This window comes from Electrona antarctica (assembly GCF_951216825.1).
Source record: "Electrona antarctica genome assembly, chromosome: 11".
NCBI classification, from domain to species: domain Eukaryota; kingdom Metazoa; phylum Chordata; class Actinopteri; order Myctophiformes; family Myctophidae; genus Electrona; species Electrona antarctica.
The window spans coordinates 7553342-7575308 of NC_136792.1; the positions used below are offsets into that span (position 1 = coordinate 7553342).

Here is a 21967-nt window from a genome sequence, read left to right on the forward strand (position 1 = left end):
CGATTTGGTAGCATTCGAGCATGTGTGGACTCAATGTTTACTTTAATGAGATGCATTTCTTTTAATAAAGCCATGGTGATTTTTTTTGCCAAGTTGCACTCAAAAGCCATAGTAGTTGTAATGAGATTAGCAAAGAGTGGTCGGTATGTTTACCTGAAGACTCTGAAGCCGTGAATCCATGATGTCCACAAAATACATGAAGTGCCATTACAGTACTGTATGTGATGATATTTGTAGCTTCTTTTGTAGCGAGTCATCTGCAACGGAAACGTATACCAAGAATAATTATTTTCAGTCCAAAATATTTGAGTGTGCCAAACATGAGACATTAGTGTTTTGTTAAAAACAAAAAGAAACACAGATATTAATCATATAAACAAGGCAGGGACAGATGTTGAAGTTGTGTGTATGCTATGCTATGTATTGTATCTGCAAGAGGTCAAAATATATATATATATATTGATATGGCTGTGCGCCATGTCCGTGGGAACGTTAAGCGAACTGAACGCCACACTAGGAGGCCCACCCATAATGTTCATGAGTCAGCCACGTGCAGCACTCGTCCAACTTCTCCTTCTAACCCCCGTCACTCTGTTGCGTGATAAAAACAGTGCACACATCTGAAAATGGGCCACAGTGTTAGCCAAAGACTGAGCCACAATAGAGCGGTTAGCGCACAGTGCTTGGCCACAAAACCCCATCAGTGCACACTGCTATTCTGAGGGACAGACAGCAAAAAGAGGTCCCTGGGAAACCAGATGGGAGCTTAAAGAACCGTCGTTAACCGCCAAATGGAGCACAGGAACAGAGAGCTGCACACAAATCCCAGTCCCGAACGACGGAATCCAAAAAAAAAGAAGAAAAACCCTTACAAGACTGCAAATGTATAACAGCCTGAGTGGGCAGGATGGCCAGGATCTGCACTGCAAGTTAAACATGAAGAAAGAACTCACCTTTTAGATGATGAACTCTCATTGATGAGGAGGAATGGCTTCTGAAGGGTGATTTATACTTACAGTAGTTGCGAGCCGGTGTTCCGCACACCTGAAAATAAAGTATAAATCAAAGATAACACATGGTGTTACATACTACAGATGTAGCATTATGCCTTTATTTTTGTGTTAACATTTTGAGTACTTGAGTATTTACTTACGATTTGTCTTTGCACACCTGATAAATAAACATGTTCATGCCTTCCATTGTTTGATATTTAGCACGCACGCACACACACGCACACACGCACGTGCACGCACACACACACCAAAATAGTACAGGTATAAGTGTGGTCAAGCAAGAAAGCCTATATTGACATGAGATTCAGTTCTGCTAATGCAGTAAATGCTAAAATAGTAAGGGGACCTTTTGAGGGATACTTATTTGTGAGTACTTTAAACAATAACTCAATGAATGCATCTGGGGGATGCAAACCCTGGTGTTTCAACCCAAAATGTTAAAGGACAACTTTAGTTTTTTTCAACCAAGGTTCATGTTTTAGGTTGTTATTAGAGAAAGTAAGAGATGAGTGTTATGAGTCTTTTCTCATTTGCTGCTTTCTTTCGTTTTAGGGATTTAGGGCATTCGAGCATGGGGCTAAATATGTATTTTTTGAGTGGTGTAAACCACTCCTACAACTGGCTTTTGTGTGCATAAAAAAATGAGCATGGTTGCTATGTTCAAAATAATTTCTGACGTAATTAAATCACACCCGGGTGAACTGGATGACCGTAGCAACCGTGGTCATTTTCTCTGCGCAGAAATAGCCAGTTGTGAAATCACATCCAGATGTGATTTCATTACGTCAGATCAGAGCTGATCAGGCTACATAATACCTTACCTTATTTCATTACGTCAGACATTACGTCAGACCACAGCTGATCATGCTATATAAAACCTTACACCACTCAGTTCACACGGGTGTGATTTTTATTTTACAACATTTTATAGCGATTTCTTTTTTATTATTTACTATAGTCCTACTAGACCCCAAGAAATCACATCTGTCCAGAAAAGATCACGGGATCTACTGAATGTGTCAAACTGACATATTGAGCCTATGACACACAGGGCAGTATTATGCGTGTCTTAAGTACCAGGTCTTATTACTTAACTTAAGACCTGGAGGCGTGGTCAATGCTGTTTGGCCACTCAGAATAGCCAAATGGCATTGATCACGCCTCCAGGTCTTAAAAATAAAAATTTAAATCTCCATAATATTTTGTAAAAGAAAATACATATTTAGCCCCATGCTCGAATGCCCCCGCCCCTCTGTCAAAAACAGCTGAAATCCCTAAAACGAAAGAAAGCAGCAAATGAAAAGAAATTAACTTTTTTAAATCTTTTACTTTCTCTAATAACAACCTAAAACATTAAAAGCTAAAGTTGTTCTTTAAGTTCAATGAAAATGTGCCAATCCATTCCCCATTTTGACCTTGGCCTTGGTGGTGACCTTTGACCTTTTTGCACAAAAGATTATTTGTCTCTGTCCTCATCGTCAGTCATTTTCAGATCAGTTATTTTGTTCAGTCAGTTTGCGTGACTGTGAACAAAAGGAGTGATTACAATACCCAACACGAGGTTATACGTTAATTAATGTGTAATTAATTATGACACTGTGGACCAGAATTCTTCAGCCTGTCCCAGACATACTAAGTGAAACAATTAATAATTAATAATTAAACAGTCATTAATTATACAAACTAATGTAATTGAAAATGTACAAAAGGCAGTATTTTCCACTGACTTCCAAAACCATTGTGAACATTGTGTGATTTGTACAGCATGCAACATTCATGAGATCATAGGATTATGAATATTATGATATTCATTCCAATAAAAGAAAATTCTCGCACATCACAGTGATCGCCTCAGTGGCGATGATTCAAATCGGACAATGCCTGCAATGTTAATAATAAGGTAATGCAAGGAATGAAGAAGCCGATCAGGGCATCAGAACCCAAAGGCACTGCCCTCTGCTTTCTCTCTCACACACAGCACTCATTAGGCCGTGAGTTATGATGATGGTTAGGTCCTGGCTCGTGTCAGCACCTCACCGGCTCCCGCTCTCTGTCCAGGCTGTTGACGCACTTGACAGGAAGGGAGGCCCTTAACGGAGGGCTATACCCCTCTGACAAGTCAGTCAGCAGTCAGGTATCTGGGGCTTCCAGAGGGGATGAAATGCTAGCTACGGTGCAGATGGTCAACGCTCGGTTGCAGTGATCCTGCCTGATAATGTCGATCCCAGCCATCAACTTGAATCTGTTATAATATAGTCACACTTTTATATAATTTACACCATTTAACCCATTTTGGGTGGGAACCCCTTTTGGGAACCCCATTTAACCTAAATGGGTTAAATGTAGGTATGAAAGACCTGAAATATTTAGGAAATGTGATTAAAAAATATGTACTGTATTACTATAATTATACTTCAAATATCGACAAGGGTGACCCGATAGCTGGATGGTTAAGGCGCCAATATCACATGGGCTCTAATGCCTGTGTGTTCGCGGTTTGATGTGCTGTATGTCACGCCACTACACTCCCTCCAGGTTTCCTGTCACTCTACAAATGCATATGTATCAAAAAAGCCCCTCCCACCTACACAATATATACATTATATCGAAGACAAAACAAACTGGAGCATTTTATTTTCAGAGCGTACAAATTCAGATACCTGACCGTAATATTTCAGGGCATATTCTGTAGCTTTTATATTAGCGTGTTGGTACAAGATGATGTCTCTTTATATGAAACAAAGTGTAAAGGATTAGACATCGTCACAGGGGTACCACTTGTTAATATACCCAACACTTATAAGTGTAGAAATGGACCCTTTCAGGTTAAATTTGTACTGTTTTAATTGTGAGAAGAAGTCTCCACGTGTCCTTATCAGCCAGAGGTTTCTCTAAGACTCAGACTGAAGATGGATGAGAGGACAGAAGTGGACCGCTGCTGGAACCAACCATATCTGAAGAGAAACATAAAAACACAAAACCAGAAAATGTTACAAGACACCTTTCTTGTTAACACATCTTGTGTCCAAGACGTCTGTGGACGTCTTTGGTATTACCGCACGTGCAGTGCCCAAGACGTCTGTGGACGTGTTTTTAAAAAAAATCAAAAAAATTTGATTTTTTTTAATACGTGGTGCCAAAGTTTGTGTTATTGCCATTGAGAATGCATTGGGCGTTTAAGTTAAATAACTCAGAAACTATAAAACATTTCAAAGTAAAAAGTTCCAGCATGTGTCTCCACAGTCAGCTGAATAAAAAAAAATTATGGATTTTCTAGGTGAAAGTGATTTTCACCCACTTTTGCGTGGGCACACAAAGTGTTAATAATAGTATTGTGTATTATTTATGATCAATATACAACAAAAACGATTGCGTATAATAGCATTTTCAGGCAGAAACCTTGTATCTTTATATTTCATTTTGTTATGTTTCTTTTTTTTCCATACATTTTATACTTCATTGTGTGTCGCGGGAAAAGTTTCGCAAATGGCTGATCTACAAGCTCACAACGCATGTTTAAGTCTTGGTTAAGTATTTCTGCGAGTTTGATACATATGATATTTGATAACCAATGAAAAGTATGAGTGTGTAAGGACAGGGGGATTTGTTGTTTACTCTGTTAATTATATATACACGTGTGTGTGTGTGTGTGTGTGTGTGTGTGTGTGTGTGAGAGAGACATTAATTAACAATACACACACACACACACACACACTTTGCATCCAAATAATAGACACTACATTTCCAATCGATAAAGAATTAAATAAACCCTTATATTCGACAAGCTGGTTTTAAGAGCGGGCCTACATAAAAGGACAGGCATGTTGAGATTTACGTTATCTAACTTTCCACATAAAACCCGGTCAATCTCATTACAAAGAAGTCCAGTTTAAGCCCCTGATGGATGCCAGCGTATCCGTGCCGGTATCTGCCTGTGAGAACCTGGGGCCGCCATCCATCTGGAACTCATTGCAGGAGAGATCTGGACATACCCCTCTCCCCTGCGTTGCGCTGCCCTTCCCCGCTGTCGTCCCGTAATCCCGCGTGAGAGCCGACCCGGGCTTGGGCTGGCCGACTCCTGACACACACTCTGATGGGCTTAACTTGGCCGTCTTGTAAAAAAAGGCAAAGGACCCTCTCTTTGGCTGAGGCACTCAAAAAACACACTTTAAATATTTGAGGGGGGATTTAATATCAAGTCCATTAGGGCTTTTCTCGAGCCCTGTAAATAGTCAATTAGTGGATGATTCTGATTTGATCCACATGCGGCAAGATCCGCTATGAAGAAAGGAAGGAGGAGGTGGTGAGCCATTGGGTTTGGCGGGAGGGCACGAGTGTTTTGTTGAATGCTGAAAGTGCAGGGCGACAATGCAACGGAAAAAATGGCCAAGGACAATGCTACAAATTAGTAACAGAATAACGGCAGAGGCAAAAGCCTCTCATGTCTCTTCCTTTTACCCCATTTTGACCTGAGATCAGATTCTAAAAATGTCTTCTACATCTTGACAGTTTTCTGAAAAAGCTATATTTCTATGTCAGTCGTTCTTCGATTTTTCAAAAATAGCAGACCTACAAGCTCGTAGCGCACCACTCGGTGGCGCGCTATGAGCTTGTAGATCTGCTATTTTTCAATAGCTAAAGCATAACATAATGCTAACACACCAAAAGGGGTTCCCGCCCAAAATGGATTAAAAGCTTCAAGAAATCGTGCTTGCACCATGAAAACAATTCTATTCAAGGGACCAGCAGGGCATCACATTTTACTCCTTCATACTTTTGTTGTGCAACAGTGTATTTCAGAAACAGCTAAAAAAAACAATAGTAATGCCTTGTGAAATTGTAGATCTGCCATGTATGGAAGATTTTTGGAAAAACAATTACGAATTTCACCGATAATGACATGCCCCAAAAATAGGGATGCCAAGTACAAAGTGGTTAGAGAGAAGGAAAAAAAACATAGGAACTCAAGACTTACTAATAGTGGGTGGGGCTCTGGTGGGGGTGATGCTCTGCGGGAGTTGAGTGGGGGGCTGACGACTGAGCTTAAAGGGGGGCTGTGGGCTAAAAGACTCTGGTGGTGGGACATTTAACTGTGGTAGTGTCCCTTGATCAAAGGTACAGCTGGTTGGCAGCAGTAAAAACAGGGCTAAATCTGCTGAATAAAACTGGATTCCTACATCACAAAGTGGCTTTGGATAAAAGCATCAGTAAAAATTAATAATCATTACAAGAACTCCCTGGATTAGACCTTTTTTTGAGGAAATAGGCAGATGGATTATGTACTTTATCCCATCAGATTAATTCAAGGATTCTGGGCTTGATGTACAATGTGCATTTATATGGCAGCAGAGCAGCAAAGCAACAAACAAGCGCAGAACTTGAAGAATGAAAAGTCCACTCCGTTTTGGCTCCAAGTAGCCTTTAAACCAATCAGAGCATAGCACTTAATGTGAAAAAAAGTCCCAAACGAAAATCATAGCCCAATGAAATACACTCACATTTGGAGGAAGAACAGGATCTCATTATAGATTGTTATGGTGGAAATCTGAATTCTTTGATGACTGCACAGATGCGTGGTCCACACATGACCTCGTCTTTGTGTTTCTTCAGCAATTCTGATTGAATCCAGTGAGTGCTGCCTTGTGGGTGTAATGTTTGTGTTGCTTGTATATAACAACATGCTATTATTTAAGTATGCAAGTATGCAGCTTAACTTTGGGCGGCTGTGGCTCAGGAGGTAGAGCAGGTCGTCCAATGATCCATGGGTCGGCGGTTCGAATCCCGGCTCCTCCTGTCTACATGTCGAAGTGTCCATGGGCAAGACACTGAACCCTACAATGCCTCCAATGAGTCGGTCGGTGTGAGCTTGCCACCATTGGTGTGTGAATGTGGGAAGTGAGGGCGCTGGCGTCGACTGTTCGCCGCTTCTCCTCCCAATGTATGAATTAATGAATCATTGTAAGCGCTTTGAGTAGGCACGTAGTGCATAGAAAAGCGCTATGAAAATGCAATTCATTAATTTTATTATTAAGTGTAAGATAAGCTCTATGGACGAGCAGTAGCAGAAAATGCTAAATGGCAAAATGGGTGTAACCTACAGTATATTGGAAGTTGTGTCATGTTCCAAGGAATCGAGGGACATTTTTTGTTTCAATGTATGACCTATAGTGTGGTTCGTGAGTTATAGGACACAACGTAAAGCTGCCTGGTATAGTGCCACCATGAGACATATTTGAGTGCCGCGCTATGAACTTGTAGATCTGCTATTTTTGAAAATTTGTGAAAATGGGTTAAACAATGATACATAATATACTACGTGTATACTATTTTTTATCCCCGCCAAGCTGGAACGGCCAAGAGGCAGAGATTATATTTTCACCTCTTCCATCTGTGTGTGTGTGTGTGTGTGTGTGTGTGTGTGTGTGTGTGTGTGCGTCCGTGTGTGTAAGGTTCATCTCCAGCACCGCTGTACCAGGTGGCGTGAGATGCACGCTCCCAGAATGCCATGGGAGAACCCTTACCACTAGTTGATTTATTTGGCCTCATGGTGTCGCTACAACAGGCTACTTCATGTTTGGAATACAACTCTCCATCTTGTCAGGCCCATGACAAGATTTTCTGCAAAACAGTTTTTGCTGTCCAAAAACTGACGCAAATCACTACACCTTATGTCTGGAGTCATGTGGCCAAAAGATGTATCACTCATTCTGATTCGGTACTGCTGGCTTCCAAATTTGTGTTTTGCAGAAAAAACAATCATGAATGTAACATCAGATCTGCCCCAAATTTGAATCACACAGTAAGGGGGCTCTAAACAACTCGGAGCCAAAAGTGATTTCATGTCCACCTATTAGGGGCACCACGAATGTCACTGTTGCCACTAAATTAGGCACAAAATGAACACCCTGAACGCCCGGGGGTATTTAGGACCATTAAATCAGAGCGCCCAGCGATTTGCAGCAACAGAGCACAATTCAAGAGCACCAGGCGCCATCTTGGATGTAGCTAAAGTAGCTAGATGTAGCCAAAACACCCCCGAGGCTTATTGACAACAACGTATGATTCATTCTAACACGACTAGCGACGGGACCATGTTGGCCCGTCAAAAACATAATCTTTGATTAGAATTGGACAGATTGATTGATTGAGTTATTTACGTTTTAATGTTGCCCAACAGGCGCTCCCAACCTGTGGAGCGATGCACTCGGTTTTGATATCAATAAAGTTCCGTCCTTTTATTAATCTCTGTCCTGAGCGTCGAGCGTTACTATTTAACACAATCGGTGCCGGGATGCCTTTAAAATAGGAGCTCTGGGGTGTCGGAAAGACATTTTACTCTGCTATTATATCGCTAGAAGCTCCAATAAGCGTTCATATTTTGAGGGAGAGGCGGATGAGGAGCAGAAATGAAGCGCTAGTATATCCATCAGATCAAAACCACGGAGAGCGCCCTGGATTAGGAGAGACGAGGCATTCTTTCTGCCACGCTAACAGCTAAGTCAACAGTAAGCTAATATGAGTGCAGAGCGCGAATGACGGTGGCCGAGAGGTCAACTGAAAAATAAAAAAAGGAAAAAATTCTGAATATTCTTCTCTCGCCTGGTATCATTGAGGATGCGCTAGGAGGTCATTTGAACGCGTCGGTTGGAATCCCTAGGACGTGTGGACACGTCGGATGGACGGAACCAGTTAATAGGACAGTTAAGAGACCTCCGTTTATGCTGCTCAGGGTGTTGTATTTTGATATACGCTATACTCCATACGGTTTGCTGCAATAGTCTTTACAGATTTGTGGGTAGGGCCTATTTCTTACAAAAACCTACATATATCATAAACACAACATCCAATCATAACCAAATTGGAATGGCACTGTGAAACGCCTCTATAGAGTGCAACCCCTATTCCCATCAGGGACAAATTAGCCATTGGGCCAGTGGGGCTGTGGCCCAGGGGTCCTTGGCTCTCAGGGGCCCTTCGGGGAAATTGGACCGCGCAGTACTAGGTTTGACGCCCTGAAAAGGGCTCCTGGGGCCCTTCATTGGCCATTGATTTGGTTAAATTTAGGTTAAAACATGATAAAAACACGGAAAAACACAAAAATGTTGTGCGCACGCACGCAATTAGCGGCCCAGGGGCCCTCGTGGGGGTTAATCCGTCCCTGATTCCCATAGGCCGGGGTTCCCTGCTTCCCTGTGTTGCCTCGGGGTCAGTGATTTGCACATTGCTGACGGTTGCGTCCCACAACTGAGACAGGCCTGTGTAGGAAACCTGGCCTGGTGAAGATCTGCACCCACGAGGAGCACACTTTTCTAATTCCATCATAATACTATTGAACTGCAACATGCAGAACATGGTTTGACTCACAACGAGTGCAGTAGTGTGACAGATGGTGTTTGTATGACAAAGCATTGTTAAATCCTCTCAGTGCAGATGGACTGAATTGCTACGCAGGTGTTACATGTGTTTGGATTCTTATAGCATGGCATAACGCATGAGTGAACTACACCAGATGATTATGCCCTTTTCATTAGCATTCATGGTTAGGGTTTATACGGTATTCATGAATGGATACTATGCAGACTGTTTGATTTGTTCAGTCATTTATAGAGCTCACCCATCATTGGGAACAACATAATCATTTGGTTAGTTAGTAACCACATCTAATCTGTTTAATCCTAATAAATGCCAATCAGGGACACTGGCATAGAACAATGGATATATTGAAAGCAATATAAGTGCATTATGGTTTTGGTCCAAAACAAATATAAAGGCAAAACTACATCTAATCACATTTGACTTGATCTTTTTAAAGAAACAAGCATTGTCAAGATCCAATTAAAGCCCTTTTCTAAGCCAGCCAACAATGGTGTCATTGCCGGGCATGTAATCAGCCCTTAGAAAAAAGGGACACAAGTAGCATGTGCTTAAATTCATATTTAGAAAATGTTTCAGATGTCAAACATTTCTGAGATGATGGAATGATGATGGATGATGATGGTCATGGAAGAGGAACCTTCTGTAAGCTTCATGGGCAAAGATAATCAACTTCAAAATCTAAAAAAAAAAACGGTCAAAATGACCTCTCAGTCATGCTAGTGTTAAACACATGCACCCTAATGCTCCTATTCACTGTCCATGTTATAATAGAAGACAATTCAGCAAGAAATAGGCAAACACTGTGAAAATAGCTGAACTACAAGCACACAATGCTCAAACGCATCGAGAGCTGGCAGAGCATGAAGATATTTGACGTAGAGGGAAAAAAGGGGGTAACCAAGATGTGTGTGTGTGTGTGTGTGTGTGTGTGTGTGTGTGTGTGTGTGTGTGTGTGTGTGTGTGTGTGTGTGACTGTGTGTGTGTGTGTGTGTGTGTGTGACTGTGTGTGTGTGTGTGTATATATATATTTATTTTTTCAGTTTTTTTCCCCCATTCGAAAAAGTTAGTTTTTGTACAAAAACCTCCTCAATACTAGTGATAGCCAATCAGGATGTACTGTACATACCTGTACTGTACATGGTTTATGACTACAAGACTACAGACAAAAGCTGCTTACCGAGTTTAATGTAAACCTGAAAAAAAAGTAAGTTATTTAAATCCAAAAGCATCTCTAAACTCAGTCAGGCAAGAGAAAAACAACAAAATGCAGCAAAATAAGAGAAACATTCCAAATCTTAGGAATGTGAAATGTGAAAAATGGGAAAGTAGCTTATCTAACTGAGGGCTGGCATTACGACTTGAGCTGATCACGTTCATGAGATATAATATTCTTATTACTTGTTACTTGTTTGTAGACATACATTCGTCTCACGAAGGAATTCAAAAGCGGGAAAAGTCCAATTCTAACCTGGATCAATATAATGCACATTGTCTACCGATTTGTAGGTATGCTCACTTTGAATTGTTTATAAATCACTTATTCAAACCGACAGAACATGTAATTTATGTAAAAGTATGAAAGCATAGTTTCACTGAATAAAAAATTGGGTTGTTATTTTGTCTAGAAAGAGTAAGATTATATGGAAAAAAGCAATGTTTATAGTGTCAAATTGCATGTAAATGCCATGTTAAGGTATATTCCAGGTTTTTATTTTGTTAGTGTAGCATAGAGGCAATAACTTTTGGGAGATTCCAATAAATCCCTATGTAAACGCAGACGGCAGTGTTTCAACAGGTGATATAAGACTGTAATTACTGACTGGACTGTAAAGTCTATTATTATCCATGTTCCCTTCTTTGCCAGCAAAACAAATGCTTTTATGGAATAAGCAGAAATCCACAAAGACAAACAAGTCTTTGTTTTCAAAGGAAACGCTGTTGGTGTGAGGAAAGCCCAGCTGCAGGTAATCATATTATAGCACTGTACCTGAACAGGAAAACACAGTTTAAGGAGTTAAAATGATTTGCTTCCCATAAACAAACATGAGTCAATTAAACTGACTTACATGATAAGGGTGTTTCCCTACAAGAGTCTGGAATATCCCCAGAAACTTTCCTTATAGACACACCCACTTGGGGTCCACCAATAAGTCCTTCCTGAGGTCTACGATGGTGTGGCTCGCTGGGACTGTGGTACTCAAACCTTTTCACGTCAAAGACCCCCCAAATTAACATGTATTTGGCCACGGACCAATCTTTTTTCATTTTCCAAGCTTTCTTAAAAATAGTAGATCTACAAGCTCACGATGCATCCAACACTGGCAATTCACAAAGCCTATATATATATATATATATATATATATATATATGGTTTAAGTGGTTAGAATGCTATACGTGTATAAAGATGCAATATTAAAGGAGAATTCCATGAGAGGTCCAGGTGTTATATTTCATGCAAAAGCCCATTATTGGCTATTTCCCCTAATATAAGCCGTCAATGAATTGCATTGAATGGGGCATTGGGTGTTGTGCTAATTCGCTTATTTCCATCGCTCAATTATTATTATTTTTGTATATAATCCTCTCTTCATAATGTAAATAGTATCCCAAGCGGCACACTTTACTACTTATTTCGATGGGAATAAGCGAATTAGCACAAAAACCCAACCCCCATTGAGGGCTTATTATTAGGGGAAATAGCCAATAATGCACTTTTGCACAAAATAACACCTGGACATCTTTGTGGGGACGTATTAAACAACTACAAATAAAGGTAAGAAAGCATGGAATTCTCCTTTAACTGATTTTGCTGAGGACCCCCTGGCACCCCCTCAGGGATCCCTGCAGGGGAGTCCCCGGGACACCACTTTCAGAACCGCCGCGCTAGGTAAGAGCCATGACTACACTAAACCATCTTCAGCCCAGCTTCTATGCCAGGGGTGGGCAACTTTGACCACGGAGAGGACCCCAATATTTCCCCACTCACTCCAGAGGGCCACATTGCATAATGCTGTCGTAGCAAAAAATAGCCGATCTACAAGCTTGTAGATCAGCTATTTTTTTGCTATTATTTGAATTTAAATCCTGAATTAATTGTTTGGAATTGGAATCCTGAAAAGTAATCTTTTTATTTAATTTCAAATGCCTTTAATTATAGTTATGTTAACTTTATGAACTAAATAAAAATGCATTGGACATTAAAAAAAAGACATTTTAATAATACTCATTAAGCTACTAATCTACTTATCAGTATTCTAGTGTTAATACACTAGACCAGGTCCGGCTAGGGAAATTCCCTCCTGTCAGGTGAAAAGAAGCAGCTTGGACTCCTCATGTATAGAAGGAGGCATGAGGTCAGTCCGCTGCCCCCCCAGGTTGGCAGAGGAAGTGTAGCGCCCAGGATTACATTAGATAATTGGCACTGGGTGAAAAAACTGGGTTGCAAAATCGTGGGATAAAAATTATATATATTTTTTAAAAAAAGTATTCTAGTGTTAACCTGAGGGCCGCATTAAGTGAAGGTGGGGGCCACATGTGGCCCCCGGGCCGCCAGTTGCCCATCCCTGTTCTATGCTAAACAAGGTGGCACTCAAGACGCCGACAGACTCCCCTCAGTCTGTGTGACAGTGCAACAACCACCCCTTTAAAGGCAGTGTGCCTTTGGTTTCAGAAGGTCTGGTGTTGACGCTGACCTTTGCATCGGGGGGAGACAGATCCATCTACAACGTGGGCAGGCTTTTTGTTTATCTAATAGTGACAAATGAACTGGCACCAGCTGATGCACAGAAGGGGGGAAAAAGGGGGCCGGCTCTCAAAATGGACGACTGTCTGCAGCTCCCGCTGTTGTGTTGTAATGAGGTATGACATCAGTGCTACACATACAGTGTAGATGGGCCGCAGTGATAGAGGGATCTGCGTGACTGCAGGCAGCCGGCAGCACTACTGAGAGGCTTACCAGAGAGAAAGACATTCCTCTTGGTGTGCATATGCCCTCTGCTGGCTAAAAAGTGCAACTACAGCAAAAGTGTGTCCAGGCCATAATTTCCCAAACATATCTGAGGTAGAACATTATGCGACTATTTTGATATCTCAGGTTTCTGTGGAAAGCATTTCTTAGATCTGGACATAAGGGTATTTATCCAAAAACATCCAGAATCTTTCTTTGAGAGTATGTTATATATAGCATCATTTTACTGGAGCTCTAAAGTTATTAATCATATTATTACATTTCTATCTAATGACTAATGAGTACTATTTCTATAATTTGTTTAGTTTTGAAAATGGATGACAAACATCTTTAGATGTGAGTCAGTCTACGAGATAGCAAGCAAAACACTTTTTGGGTCTCTAACATAATTACTTGTCATAATTAGTATTAATTAGTATACATTACTAAATACTGTAGTTTCAAATTAAGTGAAAGTCTCGTGATCTGTGTCGTTTGTGTACTAAAAAGTTCTCAATATATCGGAAGCAAATATGAAAATGTACGTACAATTTACTGTAGGGTAGAATTTCCCTTAATATAGTTTATTAAAAGATAATTCCATGCTAGAAGGCTTTCTTACCTTTCTTTGTAGTTTGTAGTCCCCACCAAAGAGGTCCAGGTGTTATTTTGTGCAAAAGCGCATTATTGGCTATTTCCCCCTAATATAAGCCCTCAATGAATTTAATTGAATTGCATTGAATTGAATGGGGTTGTGCTAATTCGCTTATTTCCATCGCTCAAAAAAAATATTGTATATACCCTAGCTCTCTTCATAATGTATATAGTATCCAAAGCGGCACACTTTACTACTTAGTTAGATGGAAATAAGCGAATTAGCACAAAAACCCAACCCCCATTGAGGGCTTATATTAGGGTAAATAGCCAATAATGCACTTTTGCACGAAATAACACCTGGACCTCTTTGGTGGGGACGTAACAACTACAAATAAAGGTAAGAAAGCCTTCTAGCATGGAATTCTCCTTTAACCCATTATCTCCATGCAATAGCAATTATTTTAAAACACTATCACCATTAAATCCCGAAGAGTGCCAAGGAAATAAACATGTATTTATATAGGTGACACACGGCGTGCGTGTTGGAACAAATCCACTGGTCTTCATCAGTGTCTGTTGCAGCTTCACCAGAAACAGCACCTCCTCACAAAGCTGCTTTGGACGGATTACAGCGACGTCAAGGAATCTTCAGCTTGTAGGAAGATCTAGAGAACAGATCCGGCAAAGCGGCCACAGATAACCCACTAAGATGTTTGTCCTCTTTTAAGTCTCTGGTTGAAATGCCCTGAGCCTCAAGGGTTCATCTCCATCCACCAGCCTAGTCTGGATCAACTCTTTAAGTTTGATAAAGGCGGCTTAGCGGTGATCACACGCTACCGACTGGCCACAGGAGAAACAATCCCCATGGAGGTGATTAGGTGGCTAAAGAAAGGCTGTGCATAAAGAGGCACAAGACAACTATACTCGTCGTTTTGCACGCGGTGTGTGCGAGGAGATCTAGACACAACTAAACAAGGAGTTGCAGCAGTTGGGGTTTAGCATGAATGTATACCTGAAATTCCTGAATGCTTAAAAATGTGTTAAAAAGATATTTTAAGAAAGTAACAATAATTTAAATAGTTAGATCAAAAGGATGGGATCACTGAGATTACTATTGACATTGCCCCATAAAAAAAACATAACAGCCTCAGAGAAAAAGCACCATACAACACCGTTCCAGAGATCACATTGATGTCATTTTTGTGCAGTTAGCGGTTATTAGCTGCATTCGTTGATGACACTATGCTCAGGTTTCTATCCCCCCGCCTTTACCCCCCCGAGACCGCCGTTCAACCAGACCCTCATATACACAGTGGATCTGGTTAAGAGGTTAATGTTATTGTAATGATTCAAACAACTGTCAAAGTCAAAGGGATTCTGGCTTTGCAGACGTGCCTCTTTATAGACAAAGGGAAGACTCTTAACTTTGTCAGGTAAAACCCATTAATCGCATGTATGCAATGCATGTATATTTCTTTACAAGGCCAGTTCTTTGAACTATTCTGTTTTAGTAACTGTAGTGGTGTTTAATGTAAGGAATGAAATACAGTGTTAATTCAGGTCATCATGGTAATGAGACCGGATATATTAACCCATTTTGGGCGGGAACCCCTTTTGGTGTTAGCATTATGTTTTGCTTTAGCTATTGAAAAATAGCAGATCTACAAGCTCGTAGCGCGCCACTCGGTGGCGCGCTACGAGCTTGTAGGTCTGCTATTTTTGAAAAATCGAAGAACGACTGACATAGCTTTTTCAGAAAACTGTCAGGATGTAGAAGACATTTTTAGAATCTGATCTCAGGTCAGACTGGGTTGAGAGAATGACCCTTTTTCTGTTTCACAGTGTTGTGTTTAGAGTCCACATATTAACATTTGAACTCTGAAAAGGGTTTTTAAAAACGAACCTCGGAGTTGGCTGCTTTATTCTGAATTCTCAGAGTTGCTACACTAACAGCAACAGGTCACGGCTGAATGACACCGACTGACCCCACCTTGCATCCCAGCTTGACACGAGTGGCACACACGGGTGGCATTCCAACTAAGGAATCCTAATCCCCAACCAATCTCACAGTAAGTGCCCAAAGCAGAGGTAGAAAGGTAAAAGAGAGGATTTAAGACCTCCGCTCCGCTCAGACTACAAAGACTCTTAGCAGGTGATCTGTGGCTCATCTCCTCGTTGATATGGCCGGTGAAGACACGACTGCCATGGCCACCAAATCAGGTGTCTGCTTAACGCAGCCAAGGCAGGTGGCCGGGGCATGTGGTGTAACAATGGGTCATTTGAAGGCCTATTACAGCATGATCCCATTATGATGGATTGGGAACGAGGTATGTTCTAAAACAGGTGAACAAAGCATTAGTGTATGTGCTTATGTCAGCTCTGATTGCTGGCTACTTAGGCTCTCTTTATTTGTATTTGCTATTTTGCTGTTTTTATCATGTTCTGTAAACCACTTTGTAACTATGTTTGGAAAAGCGCTATACAAATAGATTCATCGTCATCATCATCATCGTAGAAGAAGCTCATGAACAACAGTTATTTCCTTGTTGAAGGAAAACAGTAAGATCAGTACTGTAGAGATGAATGTACAATATTTAGTGCGGAAGACAATGCAAGATACTACTTTTAACGGACAATAGAGGCACAGCACAATCCTGTTTCACCTCTCGTATGAAGGAGTAAAACCAAAGTGTTGATCCAACAACAAAAACACTAAAGCAAGGGAAACTAAAGTAATACTGATACAGAATTGAGTGTCCATCTGTGTATATAATGCAATTGCAAACTTCAGTGATTCAAGAATAAGTCAAGTGCAGTATAACATAGTATTATCTTGGCAGCGGTGGCCGAACGGATTGCGGAGCGGTCTTGATACCGGAAGGTCGCCAGTTCGAATCAGCGGTCCGACACGTTAAAATTACCACCGCTGAAGTGCCCTTGAACAAGGCATTGAACCACTACGATGAAATGTTCTATGAGCAGGGCCTGGCTGGAAACAACTTCTTGAGCTTAGCCCAGATACCCTGGGTAAATATAGTAATCATTTCATTTAATTTCATCTCCAGAACGAGCAGTGGCTACTCCGAGGGAAACAAGCAAATGGTGTCCCATTCTGTGCGAGTGAGTCCATTTGATATCCACGCCAATTTTGAGTTACCGTATGCACAGCTCGCCTCTGAGACACGGAGCGAATGAGACAGAAATGGTACCGTGCTATAGTGAGCATTAGTGAGGACTGTATAGCGACAAGATTGAGAAATGGCCAAGAGTTCCTTTAAGCTCTATTAGTACGGTATGTCACCATCATACTAGCTGCTGCCGGCAGACGTCATTTCCTCCTGGCAGCATCTCAGCTGCCAGTCACCAGAGTAAGTAATTATAAGTCTGGCCTTAGAAGCATCTACAGCATACTGTAAACTACAGCCAGGCGGCACACCTTTACACCTAATTAGTGGCGTGGGTAGTAGAGATGCATGAAATAACACAGGATGTCATTGCTTTATTTCTTTGTGCACTTAGTTACTTAGTGTTACGCGTAACAAACAACAGGCCCCTTATAGCACTGTCCAGTATAATAGATAGCCTTTTTAGAGCATGACTGGTCCCACTTGCGAGAGCCAGTCGCCTGCCCTTTATCATCTAAAGTGTTTGTTTAGAGTCTGTCATTTAGCCCTTGGCTTCTAGCATGGAGTAGCAGTGGCAAAACAAATTGAGCGATTATCATCACCAGGGCCAGGAAGGGTGGGCCAAGGCAGTAGAACTTATCACATCCATCTTCTAATCCCTGTCCCCTGCGGCCTACACCCAGCTGCACCCCCTCTTTCCTCTTGCCTCAAAAGGCTCATGTCTGATGTGAGAGGACGACACCTCCCCTTCCGCTGCCTTCTTCCTCTCCTTGTCAAATGAGCGCCAAACGAGCACAATTACAGTTAATGGGCTGGATACGATCTATGTCTTCTCTCGTTGATAAAAACATCCGCTTGCCCTGCAAACACGTCGCTTCTGCCAAATTATCGAGACGGGGAAAAAAGACGCACGTCACAACATTGACGATGCTCCATGTCTCACCTCAACCTCAGCCCTCACTGCTTGCAGAACAAGGTGGTGGTGGGTGAAATTCTTTGTTAGGATTACAGGTAGTATGCAAACATGTCAGCGAGTGGATGCAATTCTACAGTAGGGGTGTGTGTGCGACACTGTGCGTGTGTGTGTGTGTGTGTGTGTGTGTGTGTGTGTGTGTGGTGAGGCTGTTATCTGCGATGGTTGAGATAACGCCAGCACGGAGCCGGCTACGCACTCTATCACTGGCTCTCATCTCATATAAACACACACATCCCATACAATGAGTGCACATCTCAGACAGCACAAACAACCTCCTGATATAATTATACAATCAGGAAATTAACAAGACTGCGTGTCTGCTCCGGTGAGAGGCCAGAGCGGATGCCCAGGCTATATACGATAGAGAGAGAGAGCGAGAGAGAGACAGAGAGAGACATTGAGTGAGATAGAGGAAGAGAGAGGAGGATGGGTGGGCAAGGGCACTGCAGTGCGGGTACCCAGAGCTCCCTGGGTGACGATCATATGGATAAAATGTCTGCCTGGGCCAGGAGATGACAGAGGAGATATGCATAGATGGCAGACAGTACACAAACACGCACGCACACACACATGCACACACGCACACACACATGCACACAGCCGTAGTATTTACCAAGCTGAACAAAACAACGAAACAAAGTGAACTTGCAGGGTAGTGAGTACTAGTGACAATGCAATATCATATGTGACTTCTAGAAGCTTTACTTAAGTTTAGTTGCATCTTGAATGTACAGTAATCTTGATGATGTTATGTACACATTGTATGATATTTACTTTTGTTTAATATTTGTGTCAACGTGTTGGCACAGGAAATATATTGTAGTGTAAACTGTGTCTGAATAATCCCATAAGGGATGGGCTGCAAAAGGCAGTCAGACACGTAAATAAAATCATTCATTCATTCATGCATCCATCATTAATAAAATATTAATATTGATGATTGAAGTGTGTGAAATCTCCCTAGGTAAGTGTTTAATGAGATCTAATGAATCAGAAGGTTTATATTCCTAAATATGTGTGTGCTTATGGTTGGACCTTATTTGTCTGCTCTCTCATATATCTGTATTCTAGTAGTGTACTCTAGCCTTGTAAAGCACTTTGCGATGCATTTCTGGCATGAAAGGTGCTATATAAATAAAGTTTATTATTATTATTATTATTACTCATTGCCATCGGAAAAACACCACCACTATGCTCTCCTTATAACAACTAGACCGGTGCCCGGCTGTAGAGCACAGAGTAGAGTCGGTAACGATGGAAGTTGGAGATCCATGCCCCACCCGGCTACGCAATACCTGTTGTACCCGTGGCCACCCATCTGTCTGTATCCCTTTTATGCCCATATATGGAGATTTCTGTATCTGTCTCTCTGTGTCCCTTTATTCCTATATGGAATGTCTGTGTCAGGCATGCCCAAATATGGAGTGTTGTGTCAGAACAGGCCAGCTCCATATATGGAGCCTGGACAGGGGGCTTTTGTGGCGGTTCTCAACCCGTGCATCGCGACCCCTCGGGGGATCGCCAAATTATTTGGGGGGTCCCCAAATATATATATTTTTTTACATTTTTTTGGTGCATGCATAAACTTTCCTTAATGATTATATCTGGTTTCAGTATTAATTTATGATATATTTTCTCTATTAATAAGGTTATTTTTGCAGTCAGTTTGTATTGGTGGTGGGGAGGGCGGGGGAATTTGAGGTCGGCGGGGCAAACGGTTCTCGAGTTCCGTGCATTGCAGACGTACAGACGTAGGCCTACAGTATGTACAGACAGAGACATGGTGTATTTATAGTTAGATAGATGACGTGACATGTAGTGTATCCACATATACAGTGCAGCGATCCCATAACTCAGCAGCCAGCCAGCCAACCAGCCAGCGACTCCCATCGAGTTATTGTCTCCGCCAGGCCGAAGGCATGGGGAGAGAGTATGTTTTGCACTCCGTCCGTGTGTCCGTCCGTCCTTCCGTCCGTCCGTTATCAGCTAATCTCCGGCACCGTTGGCCCGATCCATGCCAAACTGTGTGCACACACTCCCTGGATGCCAACGACGAACCTCTGCCCCAAATATTCCTCAACGGCCTGCTATAGCGCCACCATGAGGCCGATTTAGGCAAAACACATTTCTGTAGATAACTCGTACACATTTTATCCATACATCACACAATTCGGTATACACTATCTCCATAGTCATGTGATCAACACGGATCTGCACAATTTCCCATCTTCCATCCTGATTGGCTAAGATTGGCTTCCAAAGCTCACATGATTGGTCCGTTTAGAACAAAATGCCACAAATCACAAACACAGTGTCCAATTTCCATGAAATTATACACACACATTTCCACTAGGCCGAGGACGACATGCCACAATTTTTTCTTCCCAAATCAGCCTCACGGTGGCGCTATAACATGCCAATTCCTGTTTTTACCTACGTATAACTGCATCAATCTGTATACAACTTATGTATGCGCACTCCCTAGAGGCCATGGAAAAACATTTCCCCTGCATCCCTCCACATCTGCCGGTTATAGCGCCACCATGAGGCCGATTTCTGCAAAACACATTGTTTATGTTAGTCACACAGATTTCATCCAAATCTCACGCAAATCGGTACACATGATCTCTGTAGTCGTGATCAAGACGAGCCTGTTGGATTTCTCAGATTATACACTGATTAGCTAAGATTGCCTTCCAAAGTTTTCAGGAGTAGCCCGTTTTGTACAAAATTCTGCACATGTCCTGCTCATCCAGAATTATATCCTCAGAGATGCTATGAGTGATCTGGCTCTGCATTTCCTCAACAAAATGAAGAAAATTGTTGCAAGAAACAAACAAAAAAACATGTTTATATTACTCCTAAACATTTTGCCAAACATCACACACACTCCTATCCTCCTGGTGGAGACCTGTGCCCAGAAGGGCACTTTTTCTAGTTTTATATATAAACTAGAGGGAGGACTGCCCCGCCCCCAGCTATTCATTTCAATGGAAGTACTTTGAAGCACCCGGAAGACTGCCGGAAGTACCATTATAAAACTATGTATGGCTCGAGCGGAAGTTGAGAGCAGGTCTCAATTTTGAGATCCCTTTTCGTCATAATGTCCTTCTCCTTCCACCTCCGTGAACGTCCCGGAACGTCCCGCAGTTCCAAGTTTTGTCGAGCATTCAACGTTGGCCACTGCTGACTGTACATAGACATTGTACTGTAGCATCTTACAGTTACAACATACTTGTTGTAGTGATTCATGTATTCTCTGCATCCCTATACGTATGATTGGTTGCATCATGTCATGTGTGGCATTCTGGGCATATAATATACAGTAAATATTTTCCTCGTTCTCCCTGATTCTATAGCCTGGAAAAGCTGCAGCATCTCTTTGCGTCGGGCTTGCCCTTTGTCGAAGTATTAATCAACCTGCACAACGTTAATATGGAGTAAACACGGACTGGGTGGAGGAAATTCATTAGGACAGTGATCCATAGCTATCCATTTCTCATAGTCAAACAAACACAAAAGGCCTGACAGAAACTAATGGCGTCTCTCAAATTACCTTTCCTTCCCATGCTTATTTTTCCATTAGCACCAATTCCTACTGAAAGGCAAAGATGAAATGGGGGGTTTAAGCTGAGAGACAGTTGTCAAGCTGGCCAAGATGGCAAACATTACACGTTTATCCATCCCTACATGCAAACATACACAGGGACAGACAGGCAGGCAAATGCCTGGGCATACAAACACACACACATAATTGTAAAGGGGAGAGGTGCAGCTCTGTCTAACAGCCACAGGGCCTGCTGCCTGAGGAATCCTTCAGGTCTCTCTTACTCCACTCCCTTGTTTGCACTGCAGCTTATTCCCATCGGCTTCGCATTGGCTCTTTCTCGCTGCTGTTTGTGTTGAGAGTTGTGTGCCTACTGGGTGAGAGTGT

General features: G+C 41.9%; 1 protein-coding gene across 2 annotated transcripts in view; it reads right to left on the reverse strand.

The window, feature by feature from the left end:
* Positions 1 to 3697: 3697 nt before the first annotated feature.
* The window catches only part of LOC306932822 (uncharacterized protein), a 42643-nt gene continuing 24373 nt past the window's right edge, over positions 3698 to 21967 (reverse strand). For both annotated transcript variants that reach the window (XM_079514761.1, XM_079514760.1), the window contains one exon: positions 3698 to 3967. In XM_079514761.1, the coding sequence (XP_079370887.1) occupies positions 3905 to 3967 (63 nt within the window). In that variant the 3' untranslated portion in view covers positions 3698 to 3904. The remainder of the gene's footprint in view (positions 3968 to 21967) is intronic.